General features: G+C 45.2%; 1 protein-coding gene across 10 annotated transcripts in view; it reads right to left on the bottom strand.

Moving 5' to 3' along the window:
- DNAH6 (dynein axonemal heavy chain 6) overlaps nt 1–24,029 on the bottom strand; it is a 228,254-nt gene that overhangs the window by 67,005 nt on the left and 137,220 nt on the right. For all 10 annotated transcript variants that reach the window (XM_050944316.1, XM_050944319.1, XM_050944320.1 and 7 more), the window contains 10 exons: nt 22,633–22,785; nt 22,037–22,177; nt 20,832–21,074; nt 19,889–20,056; nt 18,972–19,207; nt 10,505–10,766; nt 9,601–9,724; nt 8,813–9,009; nt 8,172–8,375; nt 6,495–6,620 (listed from right to left, as the gene is read on the bottom strand). In XM_050944316.1, coding sequence (XP_050800273.1) covers nt 6,495–6,620; nt 8,172–8,375; nt 8,813–9,009; nt 9,601–9,724; nt 10,505–10,766; nt 18,972–19,207; nt 19,889–20,056; nt 20,832–21,074; nt 22,037–22,177; nt 22,633–22,785 — 1,854 coding nt within the window. The remainder of the gene's footprint in view (nt 1–6,494; nt 6,621–8,171; nt 8,376–8,812; nt 9,010–9,600; nt 9,725–10,504; nt 10,767–18,971; nt 19,208–19,888; nt 20,057–20,831; nt 21,075–22,036; nt 22,178–22,632; nt 22,786–24,029) is intronic.

Genomic DNA, 24,029 nt, shown 5'->3' with positions numbered 1-24,029 from the left:
TCCTCAGATTTGTCACCTACAAAAGCCAGCTCGGGTTTGGGAATCTCCCTAACATCCTCAGCCATGAAGATTGAAGCAAAGAATCCATTTAGTTTCTCTGCAATGACTTTATCGTCTTTAAGTGCTCCTTTAGTATTTTGATCGTCAAGGGGCCCCACTGGTTGTTTAGCAGGCTTCCTGCTTCTGATGTACTTAAAAACGTTATTACCATTGGAGTTTTGGCTAGCTGTTCTTCAAACTCCTCTTTGGCTTTTCTTATTAAACTCTTGCACTTACACTGGCAGTGTCTGTGCTCCTTTCTATTTGCCTCACTAGGATTTGACTTCCACTTTTTAAAGGAAGTCTTTTTATCTCTCACTGCCTCTTTTATATGGTTGTTAAGTCACGGTGGCTCTTTTTAGTTTTTACTGTGTTTCTTAATTTGGGGTATACATCGAAGTTGGGCCTCTATTATGGTGTCTTTAAAAAGGGCCCATGCAACTTGCCTGGATTTCACTTTAGTCACTGTACCTTTTAACTTTTGTTTAACTAACCCTCTCATTTTTGTATAGTTCCCCTCTTTTGAAATTAAATGCCACAGTGTTGGGCTGTTGAGGTGTTCTTCCCCCCACCAGGATGTTGAATGCTATTGTATTATGGTCACTATTTCCAAGCGGTCCTGCTATAGTTACATCTTGGACCAGCTCCTGTGCTCCACTCAGGATTAAATCTAGAGTTGCCTCTCCCCTTGCGGGTTCCCATACCAGCTGCTCCATCAAGCAGTCATTTAAAGTACTGAGAAATTTTAACTCTGCATTTTGTCCTGAAGTGAAATGTTCCCAGTCAATATGGGGATAATTGAAATCCCCCACTATTATTGGGTTCTTAATTGTGATAGCCTCTCTAATTTCCCTTAGCATTTCATCATCACTATTACTGTCCTGGTCAGGTGGTCAATAATAGATCCCTAATGTTATATTTCTATTAGAGCATGAAATTTCTATCCATAGCGATTCTATGGAACATGTGGATTCGCTTAAGATTTTTACTTCATTTGAATCTACACTTTCTTTCACATACAGTGTCTCTCCTCCCCCTGCACGACCTGTTCTGTCCTTCCGATATATTTTGTACCCCGGAATGATAGTGTCCCATTAATTGCTCTCAGTCCATCAGGTTTCTGTGATGCCTATTATATCAATATCCTCCTTTATCACAAGGCACTCTAGTTCACCCATCTTATTATTTAGACTTCTAGCATTTGTGCACAAGCACTTTAAAAACTTGACCCTGTTTATTTGTCTGCCCTTTTCTGATGTGCCAGATTTTTTTTATGTGACTGTTTATCATCTGATCCAGCCCTTACATTATCCTCTTCCGTCCTCTGTTCCTGACTATAACCTGGAGATTCCCTATCATCAGACTCTCCCCTAAGAGAAGTCTGTGTCTGATCCACATGCTCCTCTGCAGCAGTCAGCTTTCCCCCATCTCCTAGTTTAAAAACTGCTCTACAACCTTTTTAATGTTTAGTGCCAGCAGTCTGGTTCCACTTTGGTTTAGGTGGAGCCCATTTCTCCTGTATAGGCTCCCCCATCCCAAAAGTTTCCCCAGTTCCTAATGAACGCAAACCCCTTCTCTCTACACCATTGTCTCATCCACGCATTGAGACTCTGAAGCTCTGCCTGCCTACCTGGCCCTGAGCGTGGAACAGGGAACATTTCTGAGAATGCCACCATAGAGGTCCTGGATTTCAATCTCTTCGCTAGCAGCCTAAATTTGGCTTCCAGGACATCTCTCCTACCCTTCCGTATGTCATTGGTACCTACATGTACCACGACTACCGGCTCCTCCTCAGCACTACACATAAGTCTGTCTAGATCCCTCGAGAGAACTGCAACCTTCGCACCAGACACACAAGTCGCCATACGGTTCTCCCGGTCATCACAAACCCAGCTATCTACGTTTCTAATGATTGAATTTCCCATTACTAACACCTGCCCTTTCCTAGAAACTGGAGTTCCTTCCCCCGGAGAGGTAACCTCAGTGTGAGAGGTAACCCCAGCACCATCTGGAAGGAGGGTCCCAACTATGGGAAGGTTTCCCTCTGCTCCCATTGACTGCTCTGCTTCCCCGGGCCTTTCTTCCTCCTCAATGGCACAGAGGCTGTCTGAGCAGAGGTGGGACAATTCTACAGTGTCCCGGAAAGCCTCATCAACATACCTCTCTGCCTCCCTTAGCTCCTCCAGTTTCACCACCCTGGCCTCCAAAGTCCATACGTGGTCTCTGAGGGCCAGGAGCTCCTTGCACCAACTGCACGCATACGCCACCGGCCCACAAGGCCGGTAATCATACATGCTACACTCAGTGCAATAAACTGGATAGCCCCCACTCTGCTGCTGGGATTCTGCCTGCATTGTCTCCTATTTAATGAAAGGATGGTTTAAAGAAAGGGGCTTTGGAATATGGTTTGGATTATAGGTTTTAAGGGGACTACAGAGGAACTGGTAGGACCGACAAGGGACCCCCCACCTCCCTTCCCACTCCTCTTCCAAACTCCCTTGCAAAACTCCCTGTTAGCAGCCTCTGGTTGCAAGCTCCCTGGTCACTTGTGCGCGGTCCTATAAAGCCCTGGCCTGAGTTAATGCCTCGCCCATTGATTAAGGCTCAGCCAATTACCAGAGGCTTCGAGCTTTCAAACCTTCCTTTGAAGCTCACGGCCTCCAACTGCCAGCCACAGCACATGGTCCTTCAAACAACCAAACAACCAAACAGACTGCCAAACACAAGCTCAGCACACAGCACACAGGAAGTAACCCCCCAACACAAACACACAAACACTACAGACAGTCATTTACCCCACAGATGCTGTATTTGCTCCTCCTTCACCTGGAGAACTCCCTTGCAAAACTCCCTGTTAGCAGCCCCTGATGAAAAGCACCGATTGCTGATAAATGAACCTGAAGAGAACTAAATGAGATATCCAAAGACTTACGGGTAATATTCCAGGACAGCAGGGAACTCAGCAGATTCTGAAGATAATGTATTGTTGAGTCCAAGAGGATAAACACCTTCTTTTAAGCTGAATAACATATCGTAGTAGAGTTTTTCCTACTTTGATTAAGGTTGAATTGTATCACTATGGAACACAAGCGCTCTTACATTCAGCGACCATCCGAATACCAGGCTGCAGTGGTTCCTGATTAGGGTGCTTGAAAGTGCCCTGGTGTTGTGTTAGAAGGTCCAGAAATGGGCAGATGTTTATGGGCAGCTGAGCTGAGAGCTTCAGTAGATCTGTAAACCATAACTGTCTTGGCCACTCAGTTACAATGAGGATGACTTGAGCTCTGTCTTAATGGATTTTCCATGGGGCTTGTAGTATTAATGGAATGGGAGGGAAGGCATACCTCAGGTAATCCTTCTGTGATAGCTGGAGTGTATCTCCCTTTGAGCCCTTGCCTAGGCAGTATAGAGGAAGTTTCTTGTTCACATGTGAGGCAAAAAGGTCCCAGGACAGCATTGCCCATTGGGTGAAGACCTTGTTGAGAACTAAATTGTGAATCTCCCATTTGTGGTCCATGGAAAAATATCTGCTGAGACTGTCCATTAGGGAGTTCTGAACCCCATGCTGCTGAAAGGGTTATGTGATGGTGGTTTCACCGATTCCAGATGTTAACTGATGCTATACAAAAAGGAAGGGCTCTCATTCTCCACTACTTGTTTATATATAAGACAGTTGTTATGTTGTCCTTATTGTTATGTTGACATTATCTGAACATGTCAGGATTGGATGAGTGGAAGGAATGCATTACAGACTTGAAGGACTATCCTGAGATCTAGTAAATTGATATGCATTCTGGACTCTCGAAGGGTCCAGATGTCTTGTGCCATATGACTACCCTGTATGAACTCCGATTCAGACCATGCAGTGATAAGAAAGAACTGGAGAGGTGCTGGTCTGCACCATCCCTTACACACTCTGTTCGGAGCATGAGGACAGTTACGGCACATGTGTGGACCAACGGACACTGCTTACTAAAAAATTACAAACTCAGGTGCATGCGGCACACACGTATCCATGCACTTAGGGACCATCACTTGAAGAAGTGTGTTTCTGACATCTACTGGATGTCTAACCATCAGGTTATGCTCAACATGGCTAAAACAGAGTTCTGAATCTTTCTCCAAATGCTCACTGCCTTATCTCTTTTTTTTGTGAACTGTGGGCAACACCATCCTGCCTGTGACTCAGGCCCATAACCTGGCTGCCATCTTCAAGTTGGTCCTCTCTCTAGGTCTGCACATACAGGTTATATCTCAATCTTTCAGATTCTTTCTGCATAACATCTCTAAGATATGGCCTTTCCTATCCATCCATACAGCTAAGACCCTCACCCAGGCTCTCATCATCTCACATCTTGAATACTGCAACATCCTTTTCTTTGGCCTTGACAAATGCAATCTTGTCCTGCTCATATCTATTCAGAAGGATGCTGCAAAGATCATTTTTCTAGCATGTCACTTTGACTATGTCACCTCACTCTTTGTTTTCCTCCACTGACTTCTCTTTCTCTATTGCATCAAACACAAGCTGTTTGTCTTCACTTTCGAGGGCCTCTACAGCCTATTCCCCCAAATTATCACTCATTCTCTATCAAGATGTCGACTCTCACCTCCAACTACCTCACATTACCAGCCTCCATTGCCCACTTGTTAAATTCTAAAAAAAAGCACCTTCATGCTTTCTCTCATAATGCCTTGGGAGGAGTTCCCCTTAAATATCCATAGAGCTACCTCATTTATCCTCCTCCAAATTTCTCCTTAAAACCCTCAAAGATTCAAATTTCCATAGGAAATAACTTAAAAACTTTGCATTTAGCCTAATAAACAACAGACTTGTACTACATATGTAATCCTCAAGCCTGGCTCAGCTACACCAACCACAGGACCCTAGAGGAGGGAGTTGTGAGAAACGGTAGCTTTACATCACCTCTGGGAGTCACATGATCCCAGGAACTAGCATGCTCACCCCCAGTATATATTAAATCAACCTCAAGAATTCCCCTCTGCCAGGGGAATCCCCATTTGGCCACTTAGAATCATAGAATCATCGGCCTGGAAGGGACCTTGAGAGGTCATCTAGTCCAGTCCCCTGCCTCATGGCAGGACTAAGTATTATATATCTAGACCATCCCTGACAGTGGTTTGTCTAACCTGCTCTTAAAAATCTCCAATGATGGAGATTCCACAACTTCCCTAGGCAATTTATTCCAGTGCTTAAACACTCTGAAAGTTAGGAAGTTTTTCATAAAGTCCGAACTAAACCTCCCTTACTGCAATTTAAGCCCATTGCTTCTTCTCCAATTACCAGAGGTTAAGAAAAACAATTTTTCTCCCTCCTCCCTGTAACAACCTTTCATATATTTGAAAACTGTTATCATGTCCCCTCTCAGTCTTCTCTTTTCCAGACTAAACAAACCCGAATTTTTGAATCTTCCCTCATAGGTCATGTTTTCTAGACCTTTAATCATGTTCATCGCTCTTCTCTGGACTTTCTCCAGTTTCTCCACATCCTTCTTGAAATGGGGCACCCAGAACAGGACACAATACTCCAGTTGAGGCCTAATCAGTGCAGAGTAGAGCAGAAGAATTATTTCTCGTGTCTTGCTTAGAACACTTCTGCTAATGCATCCCAGAATGATGTTTGCTTTTTTTAGCAATAGCGTTACACTGTTGACTCATATTTTGCTTGTGGTCCACTATGACACCCAGATCCCTTTCCGCAGTACTCCTTCCTAGGCAGTCATTTCCCATTTTGTATTTGTGCAACTGACTATTCCTTCCTCAGTGGAGTACTTTGCACTTGTCCTTATTGAATTTCATCCTATTTACTTCAGACCATTTCTCTTAGGCCAAATTTATGACTGCTTTGCACTCCAAGAGCACAGTAGGACAGAGAATCTGGCCCTCTCTTCCAGGGCTAACAAATAATATCGATGTGATGTTTGTACACCAAGCCATTTAGAGATACGAAATTACAAAAAGCGTTAGAAGATTTTTCAGAAAGTAAGAACACTTTTTTCAACGTTTCAAAAACAAATTGTCTGATTAAAAAATCTCCTCTGGCAGCATATCACCCAGATTAAAATTCAAATGAAAGGCAGGTTTCTCAAGAAAAAAAAAAAGCAAAAACCTGTGACTCTATAACATATATTTTAGATTATCGTCTTATACAATGAATTTCTCCTGGAGTTCTTTGTGAATTACAGAGATCTTTTGTTTTGCTTTTTGAATAACCATATTTACTGAACAGTTATTTTTAGCTAACATTTCTCTGGAAAAAATAATATAGCTAAAATGTAGAAAATGTTATGCAGTGGTTCTGGGATTTTGTGGCCAGAAAAAACTGAAGTTCATAAACGAAATTTTTGATTACAATGTTCCTACTAATTCCAACATATTAAAAGAGAGAGAAATACAATGATAATAATTTAAGTTTAAGGATAAAAGATACATGCCTCTTCTAGAAGAACAGGTAAACCCAATCTAATAGCATTCTCAAGAGTACGCAGGAAACCAGCATCTGTAAGCTTAATTATCTTTAAACCAGATTTCATTTCTTTGTTTCTTATCCACCGATTTGCCTATGAAGGAAACAAGAGAGTAATCACTAAGGTTGGCTAAGTGTCACATTTGACCAGAAGGTTAATTAGCATGTTTGCCTCAATATTCAGAAGTGCAATTCTTAAGACCACTGCTTTGCTTGGGAAAAGTAAATCAATTGCACTAACTCTTTACTCCTGAGAAGCGTCACCAGAAAATAAGGTTTTTGCTTGTATCTGTAATATCTAAGGCTTTTACACTGCATGGTGTGATATTCAACTGTGCTGGTACTGCTAGTATTTTATTGGCCTTTATAGGTCCAGATTGTGGCATTCAAGGCATAGAATCATTTTGGGGAGTAGCGTGAGGCAGTACCACACCAAGCGAAGCTCTATGAGGGACTGTATATCAGAGGGCCAGCTTCCAGTGGGATTATACACACTGAGTGGTAGATTACTCTTCCTGGGGCACCGAAGGCTGATGTGGAGAAGCGGGATTGGCCTCCCATGCATCCCCTTTAGGATGAGTTGTGCACTAGGAAGGAGCAATCCCTGTGCTCACCTGACTCACCCATACAACCTGGCCCATTCATTCAGCAGCCCCTCTCCTCCAACAAGGATATCGGGCCATGAAGAGAGACCTGTATAATGTCTAGGGAAGACGAAAGGGTGGTGCTGCAGGGTTGAGTGAAGGAGGAAGGAATATTCACACAGACACGATTGGACCTTAAAATAATTAATAGTAGATTTATACTTGTAATGTTTTAAATGTAAAAATTAAATTGAAAAAGGTTTTTCATTCTAAATTCTTTCATTGTGCTCACCTACTGCTTCCAGTAATCACAATTTAGGGGAAAGGAGTGAACAATGCAGTGAACTGTCCTAACAAATCTGGCTGTGGTTCAATGGTCGCTTAGCACTAGGTCAACTAAGGGGATTCAGAAAACCACCAAAATATGCGGTGAAAGTTATGGCATAAAATAAACACCAGTTGTGAGGCAGGTATATGCAGGGTTTTTTTCCGCCTTTTTAGCTTAAATAATAATAAATCTTCACAATCTTTCATTTTATGAAACTCCTTTCATAGCTTTGACCATCTTTGAGATTCATCCCTGGGCCTTTAATGAAAACTGGACACAATACTGTTTTTCCTCTGTTGGCAATACAGTTTATAGTTTTCGTATTGTGGAGGGGTTTTAATATCACACATTTTGCGCAATCATTTTCATGTTATTTATAGTTAGAAACCTCTTGATAAAGATTCATAGTACTCTATTAATTATTTTAAACCTATTCCAATTTTGATTGGAATGAGAATGTTAAATTAGAGTCCATGCAATACCTGAAACACTACCGTGTTTTTTATTTTTAATCACAGATCTCATACTGAAAATGTATGGGCCAGATGCTCAGCTGGCATTAGTCACTATAGCTCTACTGAATTATGTTGATATGCATGAGCGGAGGATCTGGCCCCAAGCCAACAAAGAAAAAGGTGTCAGTGTTAGAACTGTCCGGTACAAAATAAAATTTTGGAGGAGCTGAATTTTTGGAAAGGGAGATGCATCAGTACAGTTAACAACCAGCGCTCACCTGATCCTGAGGGTCAATCATCAGTGGCCAGCGTCGCCCTCGAGTCACAAGAATCCCATTCTCAGTAGACACATAGTCACGTGGTAATCCATCCGTGTTCCACTGGCGAATTTCATAGGGATCTCCCAAAATGTTTATAAGACTGAAGTCCGGACTGATAGGAATCTCTAGATTCTGACATTTCTTGATCCAGCAATCTATCAGCTGAGATAGAGAGAGATTAGTTGTAAAAAGAGATTCATAGGAGATTATATGACTTCATGGGAATTGTAACAATAACTTGTTGGACACTAGTTGGTAGTAATTAAAAGTTATCATCATTGGATGGCTGCTTGATTGCTTAGGAGGTGAGAAGTGAGTGTCTTTAGTTCATTTCAGAATAGACAGGGGTCCCTGTCTTGTACTAACAATAATCCTACACCTTTCACAATTGTCACTAATAGCTGAATATGTATTTAAACTGAACTCCGGACAGAAAGGCTGAGGACCATTAATGCAGTTGTGGGGGATGCTTAGACTGACAAGGTCCATATTGCACCTGTTCAGAGGCTAGAGCAATTCTACAGTGATGCCAGTTTGGTACCTTTCACAAGCACCACATTATGGAGGGAAAAAAGAAAAGGGAGATTATTTTTACTTACCAGTTGCCTATAAAGTGCTGTAAAAGCCCCATAATAGGCAACACAAGCAGCTGCTATGAACACATTCCCTATGATATTTGAAATCTCGTCTTCAAAGTTCCTGATGCTCTCTTCCCACCGGACTTGTTCATCTCCTAATGCAGCTGTAAGCTTTCCAGCTCTAGTGAGGCGAGCCTGGGTAAGTGCCATGGTCCTTGCTAAACAGTTATAAAACGATTGGACTGTGATTAGTATTAAAAAGTCAATTTTTCCTAATAATCTTTTCCCTTGCTTTCTATTTTAGCCTCCCTCTGTCCATACCCTTTCTTCCAGCCTTAACTTCTACAGCGGCTTCTGGCAAACTTCTTTTTGGCCTATTGATTGGGTACTTCAGGACAGACTACGGTCCATGAACCCATATCTTGACCTCACCAAACTCCCAGCACACCCTCTGCTGTGATATTATCATCACCTGCTACTGGACTCAGGTTGCTCCAGTTGAAGCTGCCTGAAGGAACAGTCACAAGCCTAACTGTTGGCAGCAGATGTAGTGTCTCCTTACCACAGTACTGTGTGACCAGAGGAGCACTGGTGAGACAGAGTCCTAGTAAATCATGTGTTTGACCCTTTCAGTGGAGTCCTACTGATGTGCATATTAATTTCCATACCACTGGGTTTATATTGTGTATAGTATGAGACTGTCTGGGTCAGGGCTAGCTAGCTTCCCCTGATCCAGCTAGCTGTATAGTGAAGGCATGAAAGTGAAAGACTAACTTAACTGTTTAACGACTTCAAGAGAAATCACTTACCAAGGCTCTCTTTGTCTTCAAGGCTTCTTTCATACTGGTCTTGTAATGCCTGTATCTGATCCTCCACCTGTTTTAATTTCTTTTGCTTGTCGCGAAGGGTAGCCATAGTAGCATCAAGCTCAGCCTAAGAACATAAGGAAACATTTAGGTGAAGGCTTTCAAACCTGGTGGCCTGATTTTTAGAAGAGCTGAAGTCAATGGCAGTGACAGGTACAGGGGACTGGTGAAAATCAGGTCACTTATTCAGGTGCCTACATATGAATAAGGAGTCTTTTTGAAAGATGTGGCTTTAAACCAGAACATTTTTGTCCTATTAATAAAATGATATTTTCATAAGGAGTGCCTCCACCATTTTTCTAGGGAGTAGGATATGAAACTGTCACACTCTCTAGTCTCTGCTGTAATCAGGTTGGCTGGACATTGGCACAGGAACAATGGCTGGGGAAAGTCTCTCTTGGGCCACAGCTCTTTGAAAATTCATCCCCCGATGACTTGTGTTTAGTTAGTCTTGGAAGAACTAGGCGACAATGTCATGTACAATACCTGATTGCCCCATGTGCCTCACAAATGGAGTGCTCATCTGATCTTAATTCAGCATTTACAGACAGGAGGGAGAGGATACGTCATCCTTGGAACTGGAAGTAGCTTCTGTAGCAAGGCAAGACAGCAGCCCAGGAGGCTACTTTCTGCTGGATTTGGCCCAAAGAGTTAAAAGAAGAATTTTGGATGAAAAAAATTCTATTACTTAAATCAGATGTTCCCTGGAGCAGGAACTGAATTTTGGTCTGTGGGTCCTGATCCATGACTGGGACTTCTAGCCATTACCACAGTAAAAAAACAAAAGTAATAATATCAAAAGTTATCATTCTAACAAATAAAAGACATTAGTGACATAAACACGCACCTGTGCAGCATTTAACTTTTGTCTCTTTGGCTCAACTTCTTTCACGACTCTAGAGTATAAATCCATGGCTCTCACCCACATGCACATTGACCTACATGCCCTGGACACCTTCTCTACTTTTTCAGGCACAAAATCTGGGTTATTTATATATTTCTGAAGCTTTAACAATATTTGAGGCTTTATATTTTCTTTATCGTATTCTAAAAGTTTTTTGAGGAAATTGGAATCTCCAAGGAGCTGTTTTGCTGTTGCCCAGTCAGGCCTGAAAGAAAATAACAGTAACGGAATTTGAGACAGACATGCCCTGAGAACATGATCTTAAATAAATTTGCACTTTTCAGACCACTTCCTCTTGCTTTGTACAGTATTTTGAAGAGCTTGACCACAACCAGTGCTTGATAAAAACATAGCAACAGCATTTACATTTCGATATCACATGTAATTAACATAAAAGTGCTATAGACTAGATCTCCTCTGCAGGACACATGTAAGCAAAGGGCTAGGCCTCCGAATGAAGGCTAAGAAAAGACGGTTACTCACCTTTGTAACTGTTGTTCTTCAAGATGTGTTGCTCATATCCATTCCAGTTAGGTGTGTGCGCCGCGCGTGCACGTTCGTCGGAAGACTTTTACCCTAGCAACTCCCCAGTGGGCCGGCAGGTCGCCCCCTAGAGTGGCGCCGCCATGGCGCTCGATATATACCCCTGCCGGTCCACCTGCTCCTCAGTTCCTTCTTGTCGGCTACTCCGACAGTGGGGAAGGAGGGCGGGTGTGGAATGGATATGAGCAACACATCTCGAAGAACAACAGTTACAAAGGTGAGTAACCGTCTTTTCTTCTTCGAGTGATTGCTCATATCCATTCCAGTTAGGTGAATCCCAAGCCTTACCTAGGCGGTGGGGTCGGAGTGAGAAGTCGCGGCATGGAGCACTACAGAGCCGAAGGCCGTGTCATCTCTGGACTGCTGGACCAGGGCGTAACGGGAAGCGAAGGTGTGGATGGAGGACCAGGTCACCGCCCTACAGATCTCCTGGATGGGCATGCGGGCGAGGAAAGCCATCGATGATGCTTGTGCCCTGGTGGAGTGCGCAGTCACATGGCCCATAGGGGTGTGAGCCAAGTCATAACAGGCTCTGATACAGGACGTTACCCACGAGGATATCCTCTGTGAGGAAATGGGAAGCCCTTTGGTTCGCTCCGCTACTGCCACGAAAAGCTGGGGGGATTTGCGGAACGGTTTGGTCCTCTCCACATAAAACGCGAGTGCCCGACGGACATCAAGCGAGTGGAGTTGTTGCTCCCTGCGGGACGAATGGGGCTTTGGGAAAAAGACGGGGAGAAAGATCTCCTAGTTGACATGAAAGGCTGAGACCACCTTGGGGAGAAAGGCAGGGTGTGGCCTCAGCTGCACCTTATCTTTATGGAAGACCGTATATGGGGGATCTACTGTGAGGGCCCGGAGTTCTGACACCCGTCTGGCTGAGGTGATGGCCACCAGGAAAGCAGTCTTCCAGGAGAGATAGAGCAGGGAGCAAGTCGCTAACGGCTCAAATGGAGGGCCCATGAGCAGAGTCAGAACCAGGTTGAGATCCCAGGTAGGGGCAGGGGGTCGAACCTGGGGGTAGAGACGTTCTAGTCCTTTCAGGAATCTAGTCACCATAGGGTGAGAGAAAACTGAACGGCCGTCTCCTCCCGGATGAAAGGTGGAGATAGCCACCAGGTGAACTCGAAGGGACGATATCGCCAGGCCCTGCTGCTTGAGGGACCAGATGTAATCAAGAATACTGGCGACAGAAACCTCCATAGGGAAGGAACCCCTCTCCATGCACCAACAGGAGTAACGCTTCCACTTGGCCGAGTACGTCGCTCTAGTGGAAGGTTTCCTGCTGCCCAGTAGTACCTGACGTACGGGGGTAGAGCACTGTAGTTCTGACCTGGTCAGCCACTCAGGAACCACGCCATGAGGTGCAGAGACTGAAGGTCCGGGTGACGGAGCCTGCCGTGGTCCTGGGTGATCAGGTCCAGGTAAAGGGGCAGGTGGACTGGGTCGGCCAGAGACAGGTCCAGCAACTTCGGATACTAATGCTGTCTGGGCCACGCTGGAGCTATCATAATCAAGCGGGCCCTGTCCCTATGCACCTTCAGAAGGACCTTGTGGACAAGCGGGAACGGAGGGAACGCATAGAGCAGGTGCGTCGTCCACGGGATAAGGAAGGCATCCACTACCGACCCTGGTTCCCGCCCTTGAAAGGAGCAGAACATCTGGCATTTCCTGTTCCCTCTGGACGCGAAGAGGTCCAGCCGGGGACAACCCCACCTCTGGAAGAGTGAGAGGGCGACATCCGGGCGAAGGGACCATTCGTGCGAAAGGAAGGATCTGCTCAGACGGTCTGCCAGCGTGTTCCCTACTCCGGGGAGAAAGGAAGCCATAAGGTGAATGGAGTGGGCTATACAAAAGTCCCAGAGCCGCATCGCCTCCTGACATAGGGGAGAGGATCTCGTGCCGCCCTGCTTGTTGATATAGTACATGGTCGTCGTGTTGTCGGTGAATACCGAGACACAGCGACCTTGAAGCTGATGGGAGAACACTTGGCAAGCAAGACGGACCGCTCTCAACTCCCGTATGTTGATGTGGAGGGCCACTTCCTGAGGGGACCACTGGCCCTGCATCCTCAGGGTTCCGAGGTGGGCCCCCCAGCCCAGGTCTGAGGCATCCGTTGTTAGGGATACCGAGGGTTGGGGCGGATGAAACGGGAGCCCCGCACACGCTACGGACTGGTCTAGCCACCACCGGAGGGAATCCAATACCTCCTGGGGGATGGTGATAACCGCGTCCAGCAGATGCCTGGCCGGACGGTATTGTGCGATAAGCCAAGACTGGAGGGGCCTCATGCGAAGCTGCGCATAACCCGTAACAAAGGTGCAGACCGCCATGTGGCCTAAGAGGGTTAGGCACGTCCTTATAGAGGTCAAGGGGGCCGTCTGTAGGCGCCGAATCATGGCCGACAGCGACTGGAACCTGGGCAGCGGCAGAACGGCCCTGGCCAAGGTGGAGTCCAGAATGGCCCCGATGAACTCTATCCTCTGCGTGGGGACCAGAGTGGACTTGTCCACGTTGATAATGAGGCCAAAAGCTGCAAAGAGCCTGCTGATCTTGCGGACGTGGTTGCGGACCTGCGACTCTGACGTGCCTCGAATCAGCCAGTCGTCGAGGTAGGGGAATACGTGTATGCGACTGCGCCGAAGATATGCGACGACGACCGCCATGCATTTCGTGAATATCCTCGGGGCCGTGGAGAGGCCAAACGGGAGGACCGCAAATTGATAATGGTGGCGGTCAACCACGAATCGAAGGAAGCGTATGTGTTGCGGAAAAATGGCTATATGAAAATAAGCATCCTGCATGTCAAGGGCGACGTACCAGTCTACAGGATCCAGAGATGGGATAATGGTCCCCAGGGATACCATGCGGAATTTCAACTTCACCATATGTTTGTTGAGTTCCCGCAGGTCGAGGATAGGTCTGAGGCCTCCCTTGGCCTTGGGTATCAGAAAGTAGCGGGAATAAAACCCCTTGCCCTTCTCATTCTCTGGAACCGCCTCTATGGCTCCTTTGTCGAGGAGCGTCCGCACCTCCTGAAGGAGGAATTGCTCGTGAGAGGGGTCCCTGAAGAGGGACGAGGGTGGGGGGGCGGGAGGGAGGGTGTGAAATAAATTGCAGACAGTATCCCGTTTGCACAATGCGTAAGACCCAACGGTCGGAAGTTATTTGGGTCCAAGCCAGGAGGAAGATCGAAAGGCGGTTGGAAAACAGGGGGGATGGATCCGTGGGGGAAACTGGTACAGCGTCCTCGGGCGCACATTCAAAACGAAGGTTTTGGGCCAGGTGGGGCTTTAGAGGAGCCCTGATTCTGCCCCCCTTGGTGGCCCGATTGTCTGCGCTGGCCATTCCTGCTTCGGCATCTACTAAAGTCCTGCCGCTGGCGGTACTGGGGATAGGGCCGGCGCTGCTGCTGCTGCTGTTGCAGTCGGAAGGGTCTGCGCTGCGTCCCGGGCGTGTGCATCCCTAGAGAGCGCATGATGACCCTATTGTCTTTCAGGCTTTTCAGCCTGGGGTCCGTCTTCTCTGAAAAACAGGCCCTGACCTTCAAACGGGAGGTCCTGGATGGTGTGTTGGAGCTCCGGAGGAAGGCCAGAAACCTGTAGCCAGGAGATGCGGCGCATTGTAACCCCTGAAGCCAGAGTTCTGGCGGCCGAGTCTGCCGCATCCAAGGATGCCTGCAATGAAGTTCTTGCGACCTTCTTGCCCTCATCAAGAATTGCCGCGAATTCTTGACGCGCATCCTGAGGCAACAACTCCTTGAACTTATCCGCTGCCACCCAGGAGTTATAGGCATAGCGGCTAAGGAGGGCCTGTTGGTTAGAGACTCTGAGTTGGAAGGGGCCCGCTGAGTAGACCTTCCGGCCTAGCAGGTCCATACGCCTCGCCTCCTTGGACTTCGGTGCTGGGGCCTGCTGCCCGTGGCGCTCCCTCTCGTTCACGGACTGCACGACAAGGGAGCATGGGGTTGGGTGTACATGCAGGTACTCATACCCTTTGGAGGGTGCCATATACTTGCGCTCCACCTTGTGTGCAGCAGGAGGGATGGAGGCCGGTGATTGCCAGATGGTATTAGCATTGGCTTGAATAGTCCTGATAAAGGGAAGGGCGACTCTGGTGGGAGCATCCGCTGAGAGAATGCTCACCACAGGATCTTCGATTTCCGAAACCTCCTCAGCCTGCAAGTTCAAGTTTTGCGCTACATGTCTGAGGAGGTCCTGGTGTGCCCTGAGGTCGAGTGGGGGAGGACTGGAGGATGACGCTCCCGCCACTGCCTCATCGGGGGAGGACGACGAGGAGACCCCCGGTAGGAGCGGGTGCACGGGGGGCTCCGTCTGTATCAGCGCCTCTGATTCTGGAGGGAGCTCAGGGTCCTGCTGGTTGGATCAGTCTTCCCCTGCCGGAGAGGGGGGAGGGCGAGACAATGAGGCCTCTGGAGTCCTGTGCTCAGACGCCATAGGTTGAGGTGGAATGTGTTGAGGGCCCTGGGCTTGATGGTACACCCAGGGAGTCCAGAAACCCCACTGCTGCGGTCCCCGATCCTGCGGAGGAGGGTCATGGAAGAGGGTCGCGGGTCTGTCTGCGTCTAGGGCGTACATGCTGTCTGTTTGCGATGAGACAGACGGCTGCTGGGAGGGCCATGGTGGGGCCGAACATGGCTGGTAGGGCTCCCTCGGTCTCGACGTCGACGATCTTCTCGGTGCCGGGGACCGGTACCAGGAATCGTATCGGTGCCGGGATCGGGACTGGGACTTGCCACCAGCGCGGTGCTGGGAGGTCGATCGGGACCTGCCGCCGGCGCGGTGCCGGGAGGTCGACCGGACCTGGGACCTGCCACCAGCTCAGTGACGGGAGGTCGACCGGGGTGCTGACCGCCGACGGGAACGGCTCCTGAAGTCTCGGTGCCGGTAGCGGCAACTCGATCCAGACCGGTGCCGGGAGTAGCGAGACTATCTGGAAGATGACTGGTGCCGCGAGTGCGACCGGTACCGCCGAGTGGAGCGGTGCCGGGACTGCGAGCGGCGCCTGGAGCGAGAACGTCCACGGTGCCGGGACCTCAAAGGGGATCAGTGCCGGCTGGGTGAGTCCGGAGACGGTACTCGCATTGTTGCAGGCTTGCCTCTAGATATGACCCGCACCGAGGGTACTGGGGGTTGAGGCTGGGTAGGCTCCGTGAGAGCAATTAGGTCCCGCGCCGAAGTGAATGTCTCTGGCGTTGAAGGGACCAACAGCTCAACCCCAGATCTTATAGGGGAGCTAGGAGGGACCGGACTCAAAGGACCTCCGGGGCCCAGAGTCGACGGAATCCCTGCTGGTGGTGCCACGGCAGAGGTGTGCCGGGCGCTCCACTCGAGCCTGCGAGGATGGAGTCACAGACTTTGAGGGTCTTGCGTCGGGTCCCGGTGCCGGGGAAGGTCGGTGCCGGGGCGTCTTTCTGGTGCCGGCGTGGTCCGTGCCAGCACGGAGCCGGCGCTCTGCGTCGAGGCCACAGGGTTAAGTGCCGCTTCCATTAGGAGAGTCCTTAACCTCTGGTCCCTCTCCTTTTTTGTCCGAGGCTTAAAAGCCTTACAGATGCGGCAGTCGTCTGAAATGTGCGATTCCCCCAGGCACTTCAGACAGGCGTCGTGGGGATCGCTGGTCGGCATCGGCTTTTTACAGGCCGAGCATTGTCTGAACCCCGGCGAACCAGGCTTGGGCCCGGTGCCGGGCGCAGGGAAGGGCTACAGCCCAAGGCCGCTAATAAGTATATACAACTATACTACAATTAACAATAACTAACTACAATTTACAACTATCTACAACTATGAGAACAGTGAAACGAAGGAGAGCTAGGGATGTGGAGGACAGCTATGCCGCGCTCCACAGTTCCAATGACCGACATGGCGGTAAGAAGGAACTGAGGACCGGGTGGGCCGGCTGGGGTATATATCAAGCGCCATGGCGGCGCCACTCTAGGGGGTGACCTGCCAGCCCACTGGAGTTGCTAGGGTGAAAGTCTTCCAACGAACGTGCACGCGAAGCGCGCACACCTAACTTGAATGGATATGAGCAATCACTCGAAGAAGTAGTGCTATTACAAGAAGACTAGCTCTGCTGCTCCAAATTGGCACTTAGACTTGAGAGACTAATGCTTTGTGAAAATGTGAACTGAACTACAGGTAGCACCTCTATGGATTTCAAATAATCTATAGACAAAGGCAGGCTGCCAAACCTGCTACTTTTCTAGTAGAATGGGCCCTATGGGCTTTCTGACTCTGAAATTCCAGCCAAGTCACAACAGGTATGAATCTGTACTTTAATCTCCTGAGACAATCTTTTAACCAAAGAGTTGGGCTTTTGTTTCTCTCTCCAACAACTATGTGAATTTCCTATATGGTTTAGTCCTGTCAAGGTAATAAACTCTTTTCACATTGAAACCATGGAATCTAGTCTTCCCTGGTACACAAGCTTGTAAAAAAAACTGGATTGGCTCACATGAAAATCCAAAGTCATCTTAATAAAAATGTTTGGATGTGGTACTTATGGAGAATCCACCACCAACTTGAAGTTCAGAGAATCAGATCCTCAGCTGGTGAGAATCAATGTAGCTTCTTTGAAGTCACTGGAGCTATGCCAATTTACACCAACTGAAGATCTGGCCAAGAGACTTTTGCACTGACATATCTGTTAGGAAACACTCATCAGCAAAAGATAAGATCAGTCTCTTAATGGTTAAAAAAGGCAGCTTCCAAGAGCTCAGTGACAAATTCTCAAAGTAGAAGTGAGAGGAGGCTTACTAAAAAGTAACTCAATCTCAAATTAAATAATACATTTGGTTTATTTAAAGAAAAACTACTTTATTTATAGTCAAGATTTAAAAATCCATATAGTTGGGAGTAAATAATGCAGTGGAACTTATGCTTTAAGTAAAAAATACTTCAATATTCTGTAAAAAAGGAGAATTTGACCTGTGGAATGTTCAGTTTTTGAAATGTGGATTGTTTACCATGCCAGATATTTTAGCATCATTATCTAAAATATGGCTTTTCATTGTTTTGTTATGATATCTTATTGATGTAATAAATCTCTACATCCTCTTCGGACGTTAATTGCTTCATTGCTTGAAGCATACAACTTTGTGCTTCAAGAAACTAGAATTTGACCCAAGCACATCAAAGCTGACAAGTTTTATCATTAGGGATTTTGGAAACTCTTATAAAATAATTGCTTGTATCAAAGACACAAATTATGTCATGCACAATTAAATGTAACCCTATAATTTAGTCTTCCTTTCTTCTCCTCATTCAGAACTGGTTTCAAAGAATATATGTGGTCTGTTACTATAAATTAGTGATGGACCCAAGACACAACATTTGGAACTGGTTCTGAAACTTTGAAAAAGTTCAGGAAGTTTGACATGCGGTTTTAGTCCAGCTCACTACAGAGAATGAGACCAGTTACGAACTATAGATGCCAATCTAGATCTGAAGTTCCCCAAAGTTCAGGGGTGTTTTTATTCGGGGTTCTGGTTCAGGCCAATCTTTTTCACAAATATAATCACCACATCACAGTGGATGATGATACCATTTTTCTGAGAAAAGTGTAGAAGGCATTTTGCATGAGAGACCCCCAAAGCAAAGCTAAGCAGTTGTGACTACAGCTGTCAAAGAGACAATGCTCTGATCCAACCAAAGATATTCTCCACATTAGTGTACTCTTCCTATTAAAATGTGAATTTACTGTAGAAGTAGGTACCATTATACAAAACATTTCACTAAGGGAGAGTTGGGACGAGAAGGGTGGGAAGAAAAATCAAAGAAAAAAAGATTAACAAATAATAGATTAAAATAAATTAAAACAAAATACTATATAGCTCTGAATGGCTTACTTTGCATTTAAAAGAATGGAGATAGCTTCCATTACAGTCATGACAAGATCTGGAGGCTTAGTAAAAACTCTAATTTCAGATATATCTGCTTTATCCAAAGAGTCAAGAGCTTTGTTTGCAGCCTCCAAAGCTGGGAGAGCTTCATCCAGATCCCGTTGAGCATCATCAGCAATTGCCTGAGTCTCTTCTGCTTTCACTTTTGCAATAGCTTCATCTTCTTGAACAACACGGCGAACCTCAAAATTAAATGTGCAGTGAAATATTTTCAAAATGCAACAAAGATTTAAATGGCTTAACTTGTTCTGTCTTGTTTCTTTAATGGGTTTGCTTAACACTCACTTCTGCATTGTTGGTTTTATACATAAAGTATGCAAAACAGAATTATAGAGGAGCGTCACTGGTACTGACACACACAGAAAGTTATTAACTGGTGAAAGATACTAAAATACCATTATTTTTGAGGAGCAAAGGCCAAGGATCTGCAAGGACAGACCAAATTCTATAGGCCTCAGGCTCTGGCCTACTGCCGGCTGCATTGCTACTGACCTTACCTCAGCAGCCATAACCCCTGAGATGTGTGTCATGGAGTGCACAAGCGATGTTAAGGCTTCTTGGAGCAGCATTAACTAACATGGAAAATGTCTGCATAACCTCTGCTGCATCCACAGAAGAAACGTTTGTACTGGTAGAAGCTACACTATAGAAAAGCAGGACACAGTCTAACTGCCTTTCCCTTTCTGCAATCCCTGTCAAGGCTCAGTTCTGCACTTTTAGGCCCTTGTGCTCCCCAGTATGTCACATAAAAGAGGATAGCATAGAGCCCATAATTATTAATCTTTAAAGCCATTACTGTATCTATGAATTATTGAGCAGTAACACATGCTATCTCATAAATATTACAAGATAACTCTTTGTACCTGATCAGCATTTTCTTGATCCACTGCTAATTTTTCCATCAAAGCCTCAACGTCCACTGATTTCTCTACAAGGACTGGCTCTAAAGCTGAGAGATCTAATTTCATTTTATCTACAAGCAAGTTTGTCTCTAATAGTTTGGATAAGCCATTCTTCACTCGATCCCGAGCCTGCAGCCCAATAAAAACATTTCATATAGCTAAATACTTTTCCCAAACACAGTACGTCCAAAAAGTTCTAACATGATAAAAATATAAACTTATGCACAAATATATTTTAACACAATGTAATGTAAGTTTTATATCAGTTGTAAATTATGTTACAAATAATTTGTATAATAAATTTATTTTAAGGGTGGCTCTAATAAAAATGTTATGTTAGTATGGATGTAACAATATTTATACAGATATAAAAGAAAAACCATCTAAATTGGCAAACATGATCATGCTTATCAAACAGAAGCTGCCAGATGTTCAGGCTCAACATTGATTTTTGTTAATTAAACATTTTCAAAACACGAATATTATTGCAATCTGTTGATGCAATGTTTAAAAATCAATAAAAATGTTTGTTTTTCTTTGGTTTTGATTTAATCATTGTGCTGCAACGTTTGTATCCCAAGTGTCTTGTCCTAGGACAAGAGATGGGGAAGTGAAATGACTCATATTTTTTCATTTTCCATGAGAATGAAGTGCAAAATGGTAACAAAAAGCACCAATAGTAGAAAGTAAATTAGACTTTAAAAATTCTTTGCTTTAATACTCAGTACTTGGAAAAGGAAAATTGGGCTGGTTTACCACAAAATAATTACAAGCCATTTTACTTATGGTAAATTCTGAAGCTGCTTCACCATGAAGGAAAAGTAATACAAAAATCTGAGGGGAAGTAAGACACATTTCTCAGACGCAATAAGCAGAGATTTTTGCTTAATAAAATTAAACCTACTGAAACCAACTGCTTCCTTTTTTCCCCCAGCATGATCAAGTAGAGATTGATTAATTCTAAATACGAAGTGGGTGTTGTGTAATATCGTCGCCGCAGCTCAGCATAATATCGATCTGCCATTTCAGTCACACTCATATGAATATCTACACACATTACGGAAACTTTCTCTTTCAATTCGTCACTTCCAAGATCAACATTCAGGAAAAATGTCCTTGATACAGAAAGAAGTGCTTCTCTGGGCCACTGCAAAAGGGAAAAAGATTAATTGGAATAACAGTCATTCACTTCATCACAGTCAAAGCCAACATTTGTGGCGAAAAGGTAAATTCTCAATATAAACTAGATGTTTTCTCTAGATCATTGCAGAAAGAGTACATTATACTAAAAAAACCTGATCAAATGTCCCTATGAATTCCATAAGCTCAGTGATATTGAAACTGGCCAGCCTTTGATGAGATATTTCTGGATAAGACTTGGTGGGCTGGGGTGGATTTAATGGTTCCTACAAGCCATGTAGATGTTGAACGTCATCACATGACAAAGCAAAGGTGTGCAAGCTGACAGAAATCATGGCAGTGATCCTCTTGTGTGTCTCCTCAGAAAGTCATCTAGACCTTCAGCTTGCTCTGTTTGGCCTGCTGCACCAGGACTGAAGACAGGGGAAAAACCAAGATAAGCATCGTGTCTCTTTTAGAGACCAAAGCCCTGGAAATCCGAGTCCCCTACAGGACAGTAAAGAGTGTCGGGGGCAGAGGGGAAGATGGGGGCAGATTGTTGGCTTCTGCTCCCATATCCACTTTTAAAGCGAGGACTGTAATGGATAAAGCAGGAATGCTGAACAGCTTTGTCTGCATCACTGGAGGCAGAGAATCTGGTCAACGAATGAAAGGATGTCAATCCTTGGAGCCCTGTGGACAAGTCTGAGCTGCCTATGGTTTTGTGAAATGTCTCAGACTGAAGGAGAAGCCAGGATCCAATATGTTATCTTCAACTGAGTAGAAACCACAATCAGTTATTCAAGATATTCTAGTTAATGAGAATCTTGGAATTAACTGTCATTGAAAATTAACACATAGGTCACATAATCCTAGATGACATTCAGGAGGCTAGACTTTTACCTGATTTTTTATAAGATAGCATATATAATAGCAGTGTTTATTATTGAGACATCTCAAAGTTATTACTCTGTGGATCTTAGTACGAACCTGCACAAACCAATCAATAGTACAGCAATTCACAAGGGATGGAAACATCCGACATCGCGCTCGGAAAGCTTCACCTACAGGACTCATACAGAGAACGATATGCAGTTTCTGACGAACTTGGTTAATGAAATATTGAAATACCTGTTTTAAAAGAACATAGCATATGGGAAAAATAAAGGAGATGACAATGAGATTGTTTGCTCAAAGGAAATCTAGTACAGTCACGTACTGCAGGGAACAACCCTGCTTTGGCTGAATGATCTAACAGGCCATTTCCATCTCTAACTTCTACAGCTAGTCTCAGAAATTGTCTATGAACAGCTGAACCCTTCTCTCCCAGGGTGGAATATACATATTTCGTCCACATATGACAGAACAGAAGTACTTATTAGAAGTCCTGGAAATTGATCTTCCTGAGCATAAACAAAATGTAATGTTTTCCTCTTTTCATATTAGATACATTAGATAAATAAGAGACAGATCTAAAGCATGTGTTAGAATGTCTGTACTTAATTCTTTGAAAACAAGAATTTTAGTAACATCTACTTACAATGTTATCAGATACAATAAACTAATATTTGCAATACTTCTCCTACCTCATCTCTGCTCCCCTCTGGTATTCCTGCCTCTTTAGCTTTGGGTCTCGTAGGTGCCAGAACCTGTTCCAATTCATCTTTTTCAAATAAATTAGGTACTTCCCCAGAATTGAGAATATTGTTTATGTCTTCTAAGAACTCCTCTACAACAATCTATAAATAAGATTTTATAAATATTAGATGTCAAATGAATTAATGTGTGTGTCTTCTGTAAGTGTAAATATGGAGAAAACAATCAGGAATATAAAAATAACAGTGCTGAATTTATAAGCTATTGTAAGAAAAAAATTGTAAGAAAAATCTTTGTTTTTAACTGAAAAATGTATTTGAAAATCCTTATCTGTTAAATATTTGAAACAGATACAATCAAAATATTACCTAGGAAAACAAAACAGGTCTTCCCCATTTGTTTTCTCCCTTATGCCCAGAAGTTTTAACAAATGTGTGGTCTCTAATCTGATTCACACACACTGTTCACAGTATGATCACTGATTACGATCTTTCAAAGTTATTGATATTATCTGTAGGATCTGTCATTTGGCCAAGTTTATTGTGCTCACGATCACGTGACTATTTTGATATTAGTCAGTTCTTCTTCGAGTGATTGCTCATATCCATTCCAGTTAGGTTAGGTGCGCGCCGCGTGCACGTTCGTAGGAGAAACTTTTACCCTAGCAACCCTCGGCGGGTCGGCTGGGCGCCCCCTGGAGCGGCGCCGCTATGGCGCCTAATATATACCCCAGCCGACCCGGCCACCCTTCAGTTCCTTCTTACCGCCCGTGTTGGTCGTTGGAACAGTGGAGTGCGGCTTAGCTGACCTCCATATTCCCTAGCAGCTCATAGTTTTTCTTATCATTGTTATATCCATAGTTGTAGTTAATTGTTGTTATATATATATATATTTAATTAGTCTTAGTTAGTGTTAATAGTATAGTTGTTAGTATTTGTTTGAGGGGATCGGGGGTCAACCCCTTCCCCGCACCCGGAGTCAGAGCTCATGCTCGGCTCACCGGGTTTCAAACAGTGCTCGGCTTGTCACAAGCCTATGATGGTAGGAGATCCCCATGACTCCTGTCTAAAGTGCCTCGGGGAGTCACACTTATCGGCTAAGTGCTCAATTTGTAAGTCATTCAAGCCGAGAACTAAGAAGGAGCGGGACATCAGGTTAAAGCAGCTCCTCATGGAAGCGGCCCTGACACCTCCGTCCTCGGCACCGAGCACAAGCCAGCTGGTCACCTCACAAGCCACGATCACCTCAGCTCGCACCTGTCTTGCACTACTGGGACATATGGTCACATGTACTTATGTGGCAAAGGCACCCCCACGGCACTGAGCGCTGCCACCAAGGACTCCCGGCACCGGCCACCGAAACCTACTCCAAGCCGCTCCCTCTCCCC

This window comes from Gopherus flavomarginatus, chromosome 3, assembly GCF_025201925.1.
Source record: "Gopherus flavomarginatus isolate rGopFla2 chromosome 3, rGopFla2.mat.asm, whole genome shotgun sequence".
NCBI classification, from domain to species: domain Eukaryota; kingdom Metazoa; phylum Chordata; order Testudines; family Testudinidae; genus Gopherus; species Gopherus flavomarginatus.
This window is presented reverse-complemented; position numbering and strand designations above follow the sequence as displayed.